This window comes from Durio zibethinus, chromosome 11 (genome assembly GCF_047325235.1).
Source record: "Durio zibethinus cultivar Kanyao isolate XHJ-2024 chromosome 11, ASM4732523v1, whole genome shotgun sequence".
Taxonomy (NCBI): domain Eukaryota; kingdom Viridiplantae; phylum Streptophyta; class Magnoliopsida; order Malvales; family Malvaceae; genus Durio; species Durio zibethinus.
In genome coordinates this window covers 17507951-17525682 of record NC_143172.1, presented here as the reverse complement: position 1 = coordinate 17525682, position 17732 = coordinate 17507951, and the positions used below count along the sequence as shown (strand labels likewise).

The 17732-nt window shown below is 32.9% G+C and overlaps 1 protein-coding gene across 1 annotated transcript; it reads left to right on the top strand.

Moving 5' to 3' along the window:
* Positions 1-12460: 12460 nt before the first annotated feature.
* On the top strand, positions 12461-17026 carry LOC111290472 (AT-hook motif nuclear-localized protein 3-like). Its single transcript, XM_022881791.2, has 5 exons — positions 12461-13291; positions 14458-14525; positions 15310-15441; positions 15927-16088; positions 16433-17026. Exons 1-5 carry the CDS (start codon positions 12925-12927, stop codon positions 16715-16717), a joined length of 1014 nt encoding a protein of 337 aa, XP_022737526.1. The 5' UTR covers positions 12461-12924; the 3' UTR covers positions 16718-17026.
* The last annotated feature ends 706 nt before the right edge of the window (positions 17027-17732 follow it).

Genomic DNA, 17732 nt, shown 5'->3' with positions numbered 1-17732 from the left:
AACGAGTGCCAAGAGGCCTTTGAGAGATTGAAAGATGCTATTATGAAAGATCCCATTTTAGCTCTCCCCGATATTGAAAAACCTTTTGAAGTTCAGACGGATACATCAGATTTTGCTATTGGAGGTGTGCTTTTACAACAACATCACCCGATAGCATTTGAAAGTAAGAAGCTAAGCGAAGCGGAGAGGAAATATACGGCCCAAGAAAAAGAGCTCCTGGCGGTGGTTCATTGCTTGAGGGCTTGACGACATTACTTGTTGGGTTCACACTTTATCGTGAAGACGGATAACGCAGCCGTTAGCCACTTTCTCACCCAACCAAGGCTTACAGCGAAACAAGCTAGGTGGTAAGAATTTTTAGCGGAGTTTGACTTTCAGCTTGAGCATACCGCTAGAAAGACCAATCAAGTGGCGGATGCATTGAGCAAGCGATCAGAGTTGGCGGCCCTCAAAAGAATGGCCTCAATGGTAACCAGTAGAGCCACTACCAACATTCATAAGTTGATTGGAGATCATCTAAGGAAGGACCTGCAAGCCTGTGCCATCTTGAAGCTAGTGGAAGAAGGGAAATCCAAATACTTCTGGCAAGAAAATGATGTTTTATGGACCAAGGGGCCTCGAGTGTTTGTGCCGAGAGCAGGAGGGCTGAGACAGATGCTGATGAGAGAATGCCATGACACCCCATGGGCGGGACACCCAGGCTGGCAACGCATTTTAGCGTTACTGAAACAAGGATACTATTGGCCTCACATGCGATAAGATGTGATGGACTACACGAAAACTTACCTCATTTGCCAACAGGATAAAGTCGAAAAGAAGAAACCTGCGGGCATGCTGGAACCATTACCAGTACCCACCAAATCATGAGAAAGCATCTCCCTCGATTTCATTTTGAGCCTACCCAAGGTTGGGGATCTTGGAACTATCTTGGTGGTAATTGATCGATTCTTCAAGTATGTCACATTCATCCCCGCTCACAAGTATTGTACAGCAGAAGACACAGCTCGACTATTGTTCAAACATGTGGTCAAATATTAGGGCCTCCCTCAAAACATCATCAGTGATAGAGATCCGAGATTCACGGGGTCCTTTTAGAGGGAATTTTTTAAGATTTTGAGGTCCCAACTCAACATCTCTTCGAGCTACCATCCTCAGATCGATGGTCAAACGAAATGCTTCAATGGATTGTTGGAAGAGTATTTGAGACACTTTGTCCAAGCCAACCAAAAGGACTGGCCTTCATTGTTGGACGTTGCTCAATTATGCTTCAATTCTAACAAGAGCTCTTCCACTAACAAGAGCCCATTTGAGGTGGTCACTGGACAACTACCAAGGTTACCTTACACTTTCTTGAAACAATATGGAGGAAAAAATTCGAGAGCTTTTAACTTCAGCAAGGAGTGGGAACAAAACACAGAGATTGCACAAGCTTACCTGGAGAAGGCATTAAAGCGGATGAAGAAATGGGCAGACAAAAATCACAGAGCTCAGTAATTCCAAGTTGGTGACTTGGTTTTGGTCCAACTAGTTTCAGAACAAACCAGGTTCTTAAGAAAGAGAGATCGCAGACTGGTGCGTAAATATGAAGGTCCAGTAAGGGTCATTTCCAAGGTGGGGAACATTTCTTACAAAATCGACCCACCGAAGTGGATGAAAGTGCACCCAGTATTTCATGTAAGTAACCTGAAGCCTTTCCATACAGATCCTATAGATATTAGTCAAAGGGAGCCAACCAGAGCTGCCATCACCATGAAGCCACCCTCAGAGCATCGAGTCGAAGAGATCTTAACCGACAGGGAAACCAAGATATCTCGAAGATCAGTTCGAGAATACTTAGTGAAGTGGGAGGACTTAGGACTAGAAGAAACCAGCTGGGAGAGAGAACACAACCTCCAGAGATTTCAATGGAAGATCGAAGAGTTTCAAGCCAACAAGTCGATGAGGATGTCGATAGAATAGGTGGGGGAGGATGTCATGAGCCACCCTTGTATAGGTCCATGACCCGAACTTAGGTTACCATGAGCCACCCATGTATAGGGCCATGGTCGGGTAGATCACTTGTACTAGGAAAAGTGTCTCTATTTCAAACATTGTAACGGTTACTGGTAGCATAGCTCTAAAAGTTCTAAGGCTCTTTAGGGGGGGTGAACCGGCAGCGTAGTGTTGGGCTGTCTCACCGGGTGCTATTGGAGCTTAGGCCACCCACCAAGGGCTGCCCCCCTGGCCCTGGTGATGGTGGAAGGTCCCGATGTATGATTCCCGTTTATAATATAATTTATCCCGATTGTTGCCTCGATGTGTTTCTTTCTTTCTCGATGTGAATGTGCCTTGTTGTGTGTATGCTTGAGATTGACCTCGCTATATTGTGCCTTATTGTGAATGCTTGAGACTAACAATGGTTTATGGTTATTTGTTCAGATCTCGATCTATTGAAGGCTGACTTGGGTGGAAGCGTCCATTCAAGTGCCACACGGGCTAGTGCTTGTTGAGAGAAAGCTTAGTCTGTGACACTCAACATGTCATGTCGTCTCTTAAATTGTAAATGAATCGATGTGTTTTGTATTTCTCCATTGAACACGACAATTATAATAAGAAAACCAATAGTTTTGCATTATGCAAACAGTGAATGGGGTCAAGCCTGCTCATCTCAAGGCAAATAAGATTCCAACAGGTCTCCAAGCAAGAAATGGGGTCAAACCTGCCCACCTTCTTTATGCAAACAGTGAAATTCTTTTTTTTTTTACTTTTTATTTATCCTTTATGCAAATAGTGAATTATTTTGACTTATCTTATTTCTCCTTTATGCAAACAGTAAAATATTATTTTTCTTTATGTGGTTTTAAGATTGTTTCCGTTTGTTACCTTCTTTTTACCCTATTTGGTTTTAATATTTCATTTGGATCATTTTTTGTTCTTAATTTTTGTTTCGAGTTTTTATCTATTCTATTGAGTGTAATTTGAAATTTATTATTTTTTCAATGACAATGGACAAAAAGAAAGTGAATGGTGGAGTGTTAGGGGAAATGATTTTGGGTAGATTTTAGTGTTGCATTGAAGAAGGAGCATATTTTGTCAATTGGGAATGAACAATTTTGGTTCAATTGGTGGTTTTCTTTATTTCTTTATCCTTTCCGTCTTTAGAAGTTGGAACCTGCTTTGCTATGGCTATTACCTTTGGTTTTTTTTCTCCCATAATACTAGTGATAATAAAATGAAGAAGGAATCGAAGAGAAAAGTTGCATCTAAGAAACAAGATAAGGAAATAAAAGCTTCTTTGTCTTTTCGTAAGAGAATCAGAAGAAGAGCTTTAAACTTGTTTCAAAAGCTAAATGTGTTAAGACCTCTAAGCCTCAACCGGAGTACTTCAAAGATAAGCATAACTTGGTATCAAATTTGTCTTCCTTTCTTGAGTCAAAGTTTTAAATTTGTTGTTTAGGTTTGTATTTTAAAATAAAAAAAGATAGCCTTTTGGTTTTTTCTTTTATGGCTTCATTGTTTTGGCTTATTGAATATTTGGATTAATACTACGTTAAAAGATTTAGATTATTCGGTAAATTTCTTAATGCTGTTGACTTTTTAAATTAAAGTTTGAGCTTTCAATTCTAGATAAATTTGTAGTTAAATTTAACTTTATTGTTGGTTTAAAATTCTCCATAGATAAGTTTGATTTTTATTTGGGCCAGGGGGACAATTTTTTCTTTAGCTCTTTCATTTTTTATAGGTGCTATTGTATTTTATTTGTGAGAATCTCAGTTAAAGCTGGTTGGCTAAATGAACGTGATGGTTTTTTTTTTTTTTCTGAAGTATTTGGGTTTTTATTTGGTAATAAGATTTTCTTCATTTTATGGTCAATGTATAGGCAAAATTTTTATCACATCTTTTGGGTTTTTTAGGAATTTTTTAAATTTTATTAGACTTTTTTTAATAGAAAATAACTTGTTTGTATAATGTTTGATGGTTGATTTGTATAATTTGTCATGATTTTTTTTGTTTTTTAAAGACAAGTAATTTGATATAAATGATAAGCACTTTTAAGGACTAATGTTAAAGTTAGATAACTATCAATCTTGGTAATGATTTTCTGTAATATGCTATATTGCAATATGTTTTTAGATTATTAAATATATCATATAGCGAATTTAAAAATTTTTTTGACCTAAATTATGTTTTTTTTAAAGTTCAAATAGGTGGTGTAAGTGATAAGGTGCATTAGATATTTTTATTAGATGTGATTAGATGTAAATATAAATGTTGGTAATGATTTTTTGTCATGTACTATTTTATTAAAGATGTGATAGATTCAGGCTTAAATATTTTATCAAATTGATTGTATGCAAAAATTATGGCATCTCATGGTAATTCATGCTTTGCTTTAGGGGATGTGTTTCTAGGTTCTTCCTTATCTTTTTTTTAAAAGCCTTATTTTCTTTCTGCTATTTTAACGTTTTAATATTATTGTTCTGGCTTTTCTACTTAGGGTTGTTGTTCTCTGGTCATCATATCCTTTGTATGTTGGTTTGGTTTTAGATTTATTTTCCTTGATTTTTGATTGAATTTTCTTCTTTTTTTCTTTTGTGAGTGTTAGTTGACTTAAGGTTTTGTTTTTGTTTTTTTGTTATTTGGACAACTTTCACAATCTCTATCTGATCATTTACTGCTTGAATTCTTCTTTACAATTGCTTGGAGAACGTGGCTTTATTTACCTTAGCTATTTCTTAGGATATCTTTCTTTATTTTGTAGTTCAAGGTTGCTTTCATTTTGTGGGAAAGTGATTTATTATTTAAGATAACCTTTGTAGGTGACAGAATTAATTTGATTGAAAAAAATACATATATATTTACTTTTTCTCATTAATTACGAAGACTGATCATTTTTATGTTATGGTTGTTGTTATTTCTTAAATAAAGTTATTTTGGTGTTTGTTTATTGCTTATTAGTAAGTCAATTAAAAAAAAATTTTTATCTTTAACTTCACATCTATTAGTATCATTAATGTCATTTAATTGTTCAATTGTTTTTGTTTTGTTTGGTGTGTCATAGAGTTTCGATTCTGGTTGGTTCATCTTTGTCCCATAAAACAAACAAGTATTTTCTCACTCATATTCATATTTCATTTATCTTCTCTATGTCATAATGTATAGATCCATAAACCTAAAAGTATAGATCCATAAACCTAAAATTAGATATGATTTTAGAAGTCGTCATCAATCTTTTTTGTTAAGGTGTGATTGGCTACCTAAATGAATTTGTCTATTTTTAAAGATAAATCCTAAGCTTCATTTAGGTATATTTAAAAGGTAAATTTTATGTCTATGAAAGCAAAACTAGATTCAAGAGTACGGTTACGTGTAAGAAAGATTATAGCATCATCATAACGCTCATCAAATGATGGTACCAGTTTGATTTCATATTATCCAAGTTATAAAATGTGTTTGTAATTTTCCTAGTAAATTTAATATTGAAAATTTTTCTTAAAATTACTTCAATTATTTGGTAGCAATTTAAGATAATTTTTTTATTTTAAGAGTATTCATGGAGACTCATGTTCTACTTTGAAGAGGCTACATTGTCAAATTTATTAACATATTTTCTAAGAAATTATTTTTTGAAAGCAAATAATAAAATCCTTTAATCGTTTAGTTAGATTTTATATCAATGCATATCTTTAAATCGTTGGTGGGATTTTTATTTGAAAACCTTAAAATTTTCTTTTGAAAAAAAAATCATTAAATCCTCTAATAGTTTAATTAGATTTAATGAAAATTTGAATCCTCCAATCGTTTAGTAAGATTGTAAAATTATTTTTCAAAAATTCACTATAAAATTCGCCAATCGTTTGGTAGAATTCATAATTCAAAATTTAAATCCTCTAATCATTTGGTAGGAATCATGAATTCATTATAAAAATTTATTTAAAATATGCATAAAAGAAGAAAGAGAAACAACTAAGTAACATAAATAAATATACAAATAAAAAAGAAAAAAAAATAGAAATTACCTTGTCTTCTTTCTTATTTCTATACAAAATAGCGTATGGCTTTGCTAGTGCCTTTTGTTTGTGGTGATTGCCTTTCTTTCTTGTTTAATCAAAAATCAAATAGAAATTTAAAACATATATACCCAAAACTTTAAAAAATTTTGCTGTAAAAACTTTTTTGTTGGATGCCTTTCTTTTGTGTTTCATCTCAATTCCTTTCCCTAACAAAGAACTCCAAAGAGAAAATTCTAATTATCTAAACCCAAAACACTAGAGAAGATTATAAAAAAAACTCTTAATTTTTTTTTTACTCTTTCTTTCTTTATTTTTTTTGATTGATTCTTCATTATTTTTAATTAATCCTAATAGGGTCTTTTTATAGGCTTCGAATCCCAATTACAATAGAAAAATAAATTTTCTTAGTTTGAATCTCTTAATCAACTCCAACTTTGGATTTTTAATCCAAATTCACCTCTCAAACAAATTTTCTTTTACAGTCTTTTTTCAATTAAAACATTTTCAATTTGACAACCTAATTAGAATTAAACCCTCTTAAAGTTTCAGCAAAATAATTCTTTCTTTTTAAAAAAAAATACTAATAATAACTATAAACTAAATATAATACCAAAAAAAAAAAAATTTAAAGCCTAATTTTAAAATATAAATTAACCTTGGACTAAATTGGTATTTATAACTACTCCTCTTTGCATATTTTCTATATAGCAAGAAATGCGTAAAGATAAAAACACCCATTACGTCTCGATTTGATACAAAGAAAAATCTAGAGATTCACATATATAAAAAGATTTGTAATTCGCAACTAAAATTCAAAAGTTTGCAATTGAAATTTAAACATTTACAATTTGAATTTTAAGAATTCTCAACTTGAAATTCAGAAATTTGCAATTAATTTTAAAGATTTTCAATTTGAATTTAAATACTTGCAAAACATTCAAAGTTTTCCCAAAATTTCAAAGATTCACAAATAAATTGAATAAAAAATTCAAAAAAGTTCAAGGTTCACAAAATATTTAAAGATTAGCAAAAATTTAAGATTTGTAAAAGATTCAAAAATTTGCAAAGATTCAAATATTTGCAAAAGATTTAAGATTCGCAAAGATTCAAGATTTGTAAAAGATTCAAAATTCGCAAAAATTTAAAGATTCGTAAAAGTTTAAAGATTAGCAAATTTCAAGATTTACAAAGATTCACAAGTAATTCAAGATTCACAAAGAATTAAAATTTGCAAAAAATTAAGATTCAAAGATTCACAAGTGATTTATTCATATTTGAAATTTTTAGAGATTCACATTTAAAAGTTTAGAGATTTACATTCAAAATTCAAAGATTTACATTCGAAAATCTTATAAATTCATAGGTTCACATTCGAAAATCTTAGAGATTCATATCTAAAACTCAAATGTTTACATTTGAAAATCTAGAGATTCACATCCAAAATTCAAAGGTTCACATTCAAAATCTTAGAGATTTACATTCAAAATTCATGTATTCACATTTAAAATCTTAGAGATTCACATTCAAAATTTAAAGGTTCTCATTTGAAAATTTTAGAGATTCATGTCAAAGATTTGCATTTAAAAAGATTTTCTTAATAGTTTTAAAATCTCATTTTAATAAAACCTCGTGGACTAAGGCTTAGCAATTTTTAAAAATATAAATGACTCATCTCATCAAAGACTCAACAATTTAAAAAATATAAAAGGCTCCTCTAAATAGAGACTCACAACTTTAAAAATAGAGGCTCCTCATAATAGAGGCATACAGCTTTAAAAATAAAGGCTCTTCTATAACAGAAGCACACAGCTTTAAAAATAAAGGCTCATCATAATAAAGGTACATGACTTTAAAAATATAAAAAGGGATTCTTATTTGAATGAAATTAATGGTTCATTTAAATATTCAAATTAAAGATTCAAGATTCTTACTGAAAGGTTCTTGAGACTTACATAATTTTTTAAGATTCGCATTAATGATTTAAAGATTCACATTTAAAAATCTTAGAGATTCACATCCAAGATTCAAAGATTCTCATTTGAAAAGTTTATATTTAAAATTCAATGTCTCAAGGATTCATATATGATTTTCTCATCTTGTGGTAAAAAAAAACTCTTCTAAACAAAGGTCAAGAAATTTTAAAATTGGAAGAGCTTCTTAACTAAGATTTACCAACTCATTTTGAATTCTCATCATCCAAAGGTTTCAAACTTAATCTTTGCAATATTTTCCTCATATGAGGATCAAAACCTTATTAAAATGTCTTATTTTTTCGAACTTTAGTTTTTCTGAGAGTATGCTGGAGGTCTTAAAAATTATGTTTGGAGGTCTTACAAATTATGCTTGGAGGTCTTATAAATCATGTTTAGAGGTCTTACAAATCATACCTGGAGGTCTTGAGAATTATGCCAGAAGGCCTTACAAATTATGCCAGAAGGTTTTACAAATTATGCTTAAAGGTATTGAGAATCATACCCACAGGTCCTACAAATCATGTCCAATGGTCTTATAAATTATTTTTTATCTTTGAAAAAGCTTATGCTTAACATAGGTTTTGAAACTTTAAAAAATATTATTTCTTTTGAAACAAAAACATCTTATCTTAGGAAAGGCTTCACTCCCTAATCACAACTAAACACTTTTACAAATCTCATTTTAAAAATTTTCTTAGCCCAAAACTTATCACTTTTGTCATGAAAATTTTTCCTTAACCAAAAATTGAAATCTCATACTTAACAATTTTCCTCAATCGAGGGTTAGAATCTTATATTTCGAAATTCTCAGCCTTTCAAAATCAAAATCCAAAGTCAACTGAATATGTAATGAATGAGATGAATGTTATGCATGTAATGCAAAAATCAATGTCATGAATCCTTAATTGTAGTAAATGGGTTCTCAAGCCCTTTTTCATTTTCTGTCGCAAACCTTTAGAACTAGCTAACAAGCTAATTTTCAGCAATATTCCTTTATCCCTTTCTTTTGACTCAAAGCATTCCATTTTTTAAACCATTTATCTTATCCATGGATCTTCTTCAAACCTTTTACCTTGACCATTCTCTTTGTTCCAAAAAGTCATTCTTACCATAATGATCTCAAATCACCTATCTCTTATCCACACCAATTTATGTTAATTAAAATATAAATGTCTTCACAACAAATGCCTCAATGTTTATGACAACCAATGAAATTGACCATATAACTATTTCATGATCCAAAAAACGCATATTCTTTTGAAAACATGTGATTGAATCTCTTAGAAATTAATGATTATTGCATCGAATGATGAAAATGAATCTCAATATGGTCTATTTAAGGGAATGAAATGGTTTGACACACCCAGATCTTAAAGAAGATTTTCCCATTGGACAGAAAAAAGCAAATAAGTATGTCTTCATTTAAGCACACCAATGAAAAATCATCTTTTAAAGTACAATCCACTTTTTACAAAAAATCAAATCATTTTAGGTTTAAAACTGTTTACAGAAACACAAAACTTTAAATCTTATGTTCTAAGCTAGACTTTAAGCTCACTACTTTTCTATAATCATGTCCAGATGTACTTGGATTGTTGGTTAGCATAGAAAAGCTAGGTAGCACATGTATTGGAGACAACCCTCGGGAGGTGACATAGAGAAACTTGCAAATATGAATTTGTGAGTATGTGTTGTTCATTGTAGTTTTGTCAGGTTTATTATCATTTGACCAATCAATATAGTTTGTGCTGTTTTTTCTTTTTTTGAACAGGTAGTATCCTTTTGCAGAAATGATTTGATTAATGTAACGCTTTGGGGTGACTTTGCAAACTTACTTAGAGAAGATCAGTTTTTGGGTGATGCAAATAAACTAATAATTTTGTTTACTGCCATGACTGTCACAAAATTTATGGGTACGTTGTTACATTTATGGTTCAAATGGTGTTGCATGTTCCATAATTTGAACTTATAACCAATTAAACAATTTTTTTATCAAAAAATTCTCAACCCTTATCCATTTTCCAAAAATACACATAGCTCGTGTACTTCATGCATAGACCAACATGCATCTGGTCCATTTAAAAGAAAAAAAGAGGTCGGTTATCTGTTACAACATGTTCAGCCTCAAGGATCATTATCAATCCTGATATTGAACTTGCTATTGAGCTAAAAGATAGGTATATCACAAGCTAACAAACATGAATAAATTACAATGCATGTGATAGCAATAACAACAGTTGAAATGATATTTATGATTGCATTCTTAGGTTTGTAGCTGAGAAGACAAGTTGAATTGCTAGATCTCAACATTGTGCCTCGCCTCCCACCACAAGAAGAAAAAGGAAAAAACAAAATGACCATTGAAGAGCTGCTTAAACTTGATCCAAACAAATCTATGGTATTTCATCAACTCGTTTGGCTTCATTATTACTTCTTTTTGTTCTTAGCAATAGGAAAAAATAACAAATTCTCCACATTTTCTCAACTACAGAACATTAGGTACACATGTGCAGCAAGGATCCTTGAAATTGATACCTCACAAGGTTGGTTTTACAACTCTTGCAACCAATGCATCCAAACAGTTATTGTATGTGATGGTAAATTTTAGTGCTTACAACACCATGAAAGGATACCCACACCCAGGTATACTCTAAAACTTGGAAAAAGAAAATACCTCTAATAGTCATAACCATTTGACTTAAACATTGCCTGTTACATTTGTAATATGCCCATTGTTGTTGAAGACCGCACTGGAATTATACAGTTTATGTTTTTTGGCGCCCCTAAAGACAGGTTATGGAGAGGTTCGATAATGAGCTTGGTAGCATTGGCCAAAGGGGATCCTATGATCCTTCCCCAACTACCAAGAAGACTTGAGAACCAAAAAGGAGCTTTCCAAATATCTATGACAAACCAATTAATAGATATAGGAATTCCTCATTTCTCTATTCATACCGCTTATCAACCAAATGAAGGTGGTGAAGAAAGTCCACTGTTGCTACTACCACCTAAACTAAGAGGAAGATCATCATCTGAAATTCATATGGAACCTACATAGTTGACTTAACAAGAAATGGAACCTAACCAGTCAGAACAAAAATCCCCATCGAAGGAAGAACAGAAAGAGCAATTGCCAAGCTCACCAACACAACAGAAAATACCTGCAGACTTATTTCCTAAAGAATCACCAACAAAAATGCAAAAAACAAGGTAGGCATCCTTACTATTCCAAAGAAAATACATTCTTAACATTTAATTAGAAAAAACATTGACTAAAAAACTAATACCTCCTTGCTTCTTTTTTTATGGCAGTGGAAGCAGCAAGGGGAAAGACCCCTTACACAAGTAGAAGACGGTAGCAACTCTGCAACATGTACATATGGAGTATCTTATTTTGCCCAAAAGCAAGATATTAACCCAAAATCTTGAAAAAAAATCCTAACCTCGTATTATAAACCAAAATTTTACGTTACACTTTCCAAAAACTACTAAAAAATATTTGATTTTCATTTTTGTTTCATTTTCCTGCTAGGTTCAACTAGTAAAAACTAAGAAACAAAAGCCACAATATGTTAAAGCATGTAAAGCAAAACAACACTGGAGGAAATAACTTCTTGCTTGCATCAAAGAATCAAAAAAAAAAAAAAAAGGTTAACCCAGCTTTTCGGCTCAACCCAAAACATAGGGATAAATTTGTGATGGAAATCAAACATATCGGGACTGACATATGCTTGGCTAACCCTCATAAAACCACTTAATCTGTACATAAATATGTGACAATAACAAACTTTTGCTTCTCACTTTTGGATATATGCATAAAACTTTCAATGCTATATAATATAAGCAGTAACATTGATTATTTTGCCAAATATTTATAAAAATCTATAAATTTAAAAAAATTTGCGCCCTACAGTCAGTTTCATTCTCGTATTAAATTTACTAAATTTTCTCACCCTAACTCAAAGAATATCTTTCTATTTTATGTTTTAATGGTATGAACAACTTAATTAGTATATTCCTCTTATAGTGATAGATTAACAACGCCGTGCGAAGACGGGGGGCGATTTCTAGTTTAGTTTAATTTAGTATTGTCAACTTTAGTTTAACTGAAAAGACAAAGAAGATGTCAGTTGTAGGAAAATGGCATGGCTCCAATGTTAGCTTTGCAGCTTTAAAATATATATTTTTAAAGCTTTAAATAATTAAAAAAAATGGGAATTTAAAATGGAAAAGCAATTTTCTTTTCCCAAATTTTCATTTTCTTTAATCTCCCAAAATTTTCTATCTTTGCCATTTATTAAATTTCCAAGACGGACGTGAACCTTTTTCTTAACCAAAATTCATACTTTGAATTTTGCAATTAAAATAATAATTATTAATTAAATTCACAATATTAAATCATATATACTATATTTTTATTTTTTTATAATTTTTTATTTTTTCCAATTTTTTTTTTTTACTTTATTTATTTATCTCCTTTCCCTGCAAAACCCTAAATTCTTGTTTCCTGAACAAATTCTTGTCTCACTCCAAAAGGTTTGCATTTTCTTCTTTGTAATTCTTGATGATTTTTTTGTTGAATTTTTTATGAGCATTTTCAAGCTCTCTGCAGTCTCTGCAATGGTGAGAATTTAAGCCACAAAATTGTTTTTATAAAAAAAAAGTAAACCCATTTTCATGCTCATAAAACTGGGTTACTTTTGATCTTTGAATTTTTAATTGAAGTTGTTGTCTATTTTACATTTTCTTCTATTTTCTGGTATGTTTTTTACTCTGTAATTGAACTCAAGTTTTGTTTTCTTTCTTTCTTTTCTTTTTGATGATTTATTGGCAAAATTAATTCTTTTGAACCTTCTGATCACCCAAATTTTAGAGAGAGTTTTAAAGTTTTATGCGTAGGTTGAAGGGGTTTTAGGCAGCTGGGGTTTTTCTTTTTTCTTGATCTAAAACATATATGAATGGAGGACAAAGAGGGACCAACGCCCGGGGTCTCAGTGAAAGTGGATGAAGCTCCAAAGGGCTACCACGTGGCGCCCAGAATGGAAAACCCCACCCCATATGCGGGGCCCACAATGCAGGCCAACGCTGCACCTCCAGCGAGCATAGCAGCGCCTCTGGGACCTGGCACCAGCACCGAGATGAAGAAAAAAAGAGGCAGACCAAGAAAGTACGGACCAGATGGGTCTTTGGCAATGGCATTGTCACCGATGCCAATATCGTCGTCGATTCCACTGTCGGGAGAGGTTACCCCTTGGAAACGGGGAAGAGGGCGGTCGGTTGACACGGTCAAAAAGTCAAACCAGTATGAGTTCGAGAGCAGCCCAGGTACTTTGACAGTAATACATTTGTTTCTTTTTTTAGTTTGCCTTGAAATCTTAGAAGATGTTTTTGACTGATGTTTAACACTTTTAATGTTACATTGGATATCAGGATCTGGGCCGCTTAAAAAATGAAAATCTGTTTTAAAAAAGGTTAAGAGTTCAACTAACGTTTTTGGTATTGCGAAAAAGCTAAAGGCGTGGTACATTTTTTGAGTTTTGTAGAAAGGGATGAAAGGATAATTCATTGATTTGAGTTTTAGGGGTTCAGAGAGACTGTGTTTTTGTGGGGTTTGAAATGGGAGTGGGACCGTTATATCTGATTCTAGCCCCTATCTAGAATTAATGGTAGTTATTGAAAGACAGGCCGAGTTAATGATATGATGATGTTGCAAAACGAGGAGAATCTCTCTCTTGTCTGGAGTACTGTACTGCCTTTCCACAGGGAAAAATGGCAAGGTACAGAATATTAGTCAAGGTGCCAGTGCCACCTTCCTTTGTGTTTTAGCCTTTTAGTAGGTAAGCTAGAATAAAATATAAGTATTAGATATTGCAGCTGATTAAGTCCACACCTCTTTAACCTGGGAATCAGGTTTCAGCTACAAGCCTACAACCATTTGACCTTAAACATGAACCTCAAGGTGATGCCTCTAGAAGTTGAATTGACCTTTTCTAAGCTTTCATTTTAATTTTCTTAGTATTTAGAATAGTTGTCAGGTTCTGTGGTGCAGTTACTGCTATACTTCTATTTTCTTTCCATCTCTGTCAGAAGATGATCCTAACTTGAAGTACAATTACTGTCTTTAATCCACAGTTGAGCACAATAATTAATGTATATATTTACTCGACTCACACCACTTTCAGTCTTCCTTGGATACAATTAAGCTTAACTGCAGGATAGGGTCGTGCAACACATGTAGGGCGCATTGGTGAATAGCCAATTACCTTAGATGTCAATGATTCAGATTTTTCTCATCGCCTCTTTGTACTTAGGCACCCAGCTAGAGCATCAAGTTCTACTATAACTGTGCTTGGTTTTTTTTTTTTTTTTTTATCTTTAAAAAGTTGTTTATTTATTGGTAAGACAAACTTTTTATTTGAGATGTGATCAATCAATATGCTTAAAAAATCTGCTGCTTCATTTTTGTTTACTAATTTGATTACTTTTTATAGGTGACGGAATTGCATATTTTGTTGGGGCAAATTTCACACCTCATGTGATCACTGTTAATGCTGGTGAGGTATGCCCTGGTAACTTAGCATGTTTCCTTGACCACTATAAAGTAAGTTGCATATGGCATTATTATTGTGTGGTGTTTTCTGCTGGCATTATTCTTGTGGTTCTACAGAGGAAACGTAATTTAGGAAATGAGTTGCGTTTGCACAGTTATATAATGATTAAAAAACGTTCAAGCTGCACCTAGGCATTGGGCTTCTTGGTTGGTGCATGATTCCTTACTCAAAAGAGCACAGTTCAAATCCCCTTCCCCAACTCAAAAGAAAAAATGAATTTCAAGTTGGTATTTTTTCCAAGGCCACATTCCACTCCTGATTCCTATCAAATCTAAACTTTAATTTTCTCCCTCTTGCTCTTAGGGTTTAGTATCCTGACTCCCTTTGAATGTGGTTCAAAGAATGGAACAAATTTATTATAAAAACTCAAACACAATTTCTCAAACTCTCTCAGTTTGTTACATAATCTTCCTATTGTTTTTTGTATAGAAACCATAGGATAAATAAATGCATATCTATAATCAAACAAATATAGAAACATAGACATGCATGCATGTTACATTTAAGTTGTACTGTTTTTCTTTTATCTTTTGTATTACTTTGGTGAATGTTAATTGCACAATGAGCAAAATATATATATATATATATATATATAAATTTATTCATGATATTAGGGGTGAACAATAGAAGTAAATTGATTGGGAATTTTTTATTTTTAAAAGGTGACTTTTTTTCTCATTTCAGCTATTATGTTTTTTTCTGTATCTCTTACTTTCCTTATGATTGTCATAGGATATTATAATGAAGGTGATGTCTTTTTCTCAACAAGGCACTCATGCTATCTGCATTCTCTCTGCTAATGGCACTATTTCAAATGTTACCCTTCGACAGCCTACTTCATCTGGTGGTTCTCTGACATATGAGGTGCCCCTTTATTCCTCCTCTAATTCAAGTTCAATTGCATAAGGATATATGAAATATTAGATAAAAAGATTCCTTGTTTTATTGAGGCCCATTAAACCAATTAAGAAGAACGGTTCTGGTTTACTTCTGAGGCAGAGGAACAACTCCTGTGAGTGGGTGTTAGTTTCTTTAGAAGTTCAATATGTGATATGCTTTGAAGCTTTTAATTTTCACTTAATTATGGAAGAAGGGCAGAAAACATGTGGCATTCTCTGTAGAACTCAGTTACACATATGAACATGGTTGTGTTTTTGAGGCCAATTTGTTTCTTCATATGAACCCAAAAAGTAACTCATGATGCAATCTAGATTGCCCCAAACTTGCTTTTGCATTTGTATCACAAGGATGCTTCCAAGCTTGGACAGTTAGTGATTATCAAGTGTATCCTATTTTTTTCTCCTCATAGCTGTGAAGTAATAACCCAGCTTCCCTATTATTTTCTACAGGGACGTTTTGAGATCCTTTCCTTGTCCGGTTCATTTATGCCTACTGAGAATGGTGGAACAAAGAGTAGATCTGGTGGGATGAGTGTTTCATTGGCAGGCCCAGATGGTCGCGTTCTAGGAGGGGGGCTTGCTGGTCTGTTGGTAGCTGCTGGTCCTGTGCAGGTAAAACAATATTATATAAAATATAGCATTTTTTTTTTCTTTTAAAAAAGGCAAATAATAAAAAAGTTGAGGGTCATTAAGTTGTTAAAAACTTTCTAATTTTAAGATAAGGTTTTGATGATGATAATTTGTTTTGAAAAGAAAATTCAGACATTTGTTATTGACATAAAATATAACAAAAACTCAATGGTAAATTTTATTGCAATGGACATAGAATGTGCCACCTGGCCAGTGGACAACACTAGGAATATGTGTCACTGTCTAATACCTCCTGGCCAGTGGACAACACTAGGAATATGTGTCACCGTCTAATACCTTCTTTCTCAATCGTTTTGAGCAAACAGGTTGTTGTGGGCAGTTTTCTTCCAGGTCACCAGCAGGAGCAGAAGCACAAGAAACAGAGAACTGAACCGGCAGCAGCTGTTGTGAGCCCAATGGCTGTGCATACAATGTCTGCAGATGGAATTAAGGTTTCCTGTAGTGGAGTAAAGGCAATTCTCACCTCTCCATCATTCCGTGGAGACAGTTCAGGTACTTTCAACCTTATCCAGGGCTTGAGAAATTCTACCATTGACAATAAATCATCTTCAAGTGGAGAGGAATCAAAAGGCCACAGTCTATCACAGTGAGGTTTCCAGTTGATAGCATTTGCATGCTGGAAGCTAGTTCATCATCATTGTTCTTTTTATGTGGACACAACATACTGTAGCCTCCAAAGTCAAACTCGTCCAAAACCAGTATAATTTCATTGGCTTCTAACCAAGGGAAAAGTAGGTTTAATGTCATGATGGTTTTAACCCATAATTGTACTGCCTTTTTAGGTTTAGGTAGGATTTCTAATTTTTAGATCGGTATCCGGCTTTCTTAACGGTGATGGTGTATTACTTATTGATGTAAAATTTTATGAATGATTGAAACCTGGTGTGCCTTTCCCCTGATCAAGTGCCTGTATCCGAATGATTTGAAGCTTAAAATGCATGTTTTGATTATGGTTTGTCGAAACTCAAGATGCTTAATTAAATAATGAATTGCTACATTTCCAAATAACAGAGAATCCCGCATCCCACCATTTCAAGTTTGCCACACGACAAAATAGAATTTATTTCAAGTTTCATAGATATTTGACCTTTCCAGAGCTCGGCTTTAAGGGTTTCATCATGGGTCACGGCTAGTTGTGTACTCATTGTCTTTGAAATTCTAACTGCTGTCAGACAACCTTAAAACCTTTTTTTTTGGTCAAATACAATCTTAACCTTGATGTCAAAATCTGCGTTATTTGCAGAATATTATGTTCGATAAAAAGAGAAAAAAAAAATCAGGCCTTCAAATTGCAGCATCAAGATAACAAAGTTGCCATTATTAATCTGGCCCTTTATTATTTGACTAAAGTGAGATTAAGGATAGCTCAAAAGACCAGAAGAAAAAAAAAAAAAAAAACAGAGTTCAGAAGACCAGTTTATATTTAACCTTTTTTTAAATGAATTTCTATTAGTTTAGTGGTCAAGAATGCAGCATTTGGACAGCATAGAGAGAAAAATAATCCATCTTTAATCTCATTTTATTCTTCCTTTGATCATCGAAACTTAGAGCATTCAGTTACATAGGGAGCCAAGCCATGGTACAATTCTAAACAAAGCTGCAGAA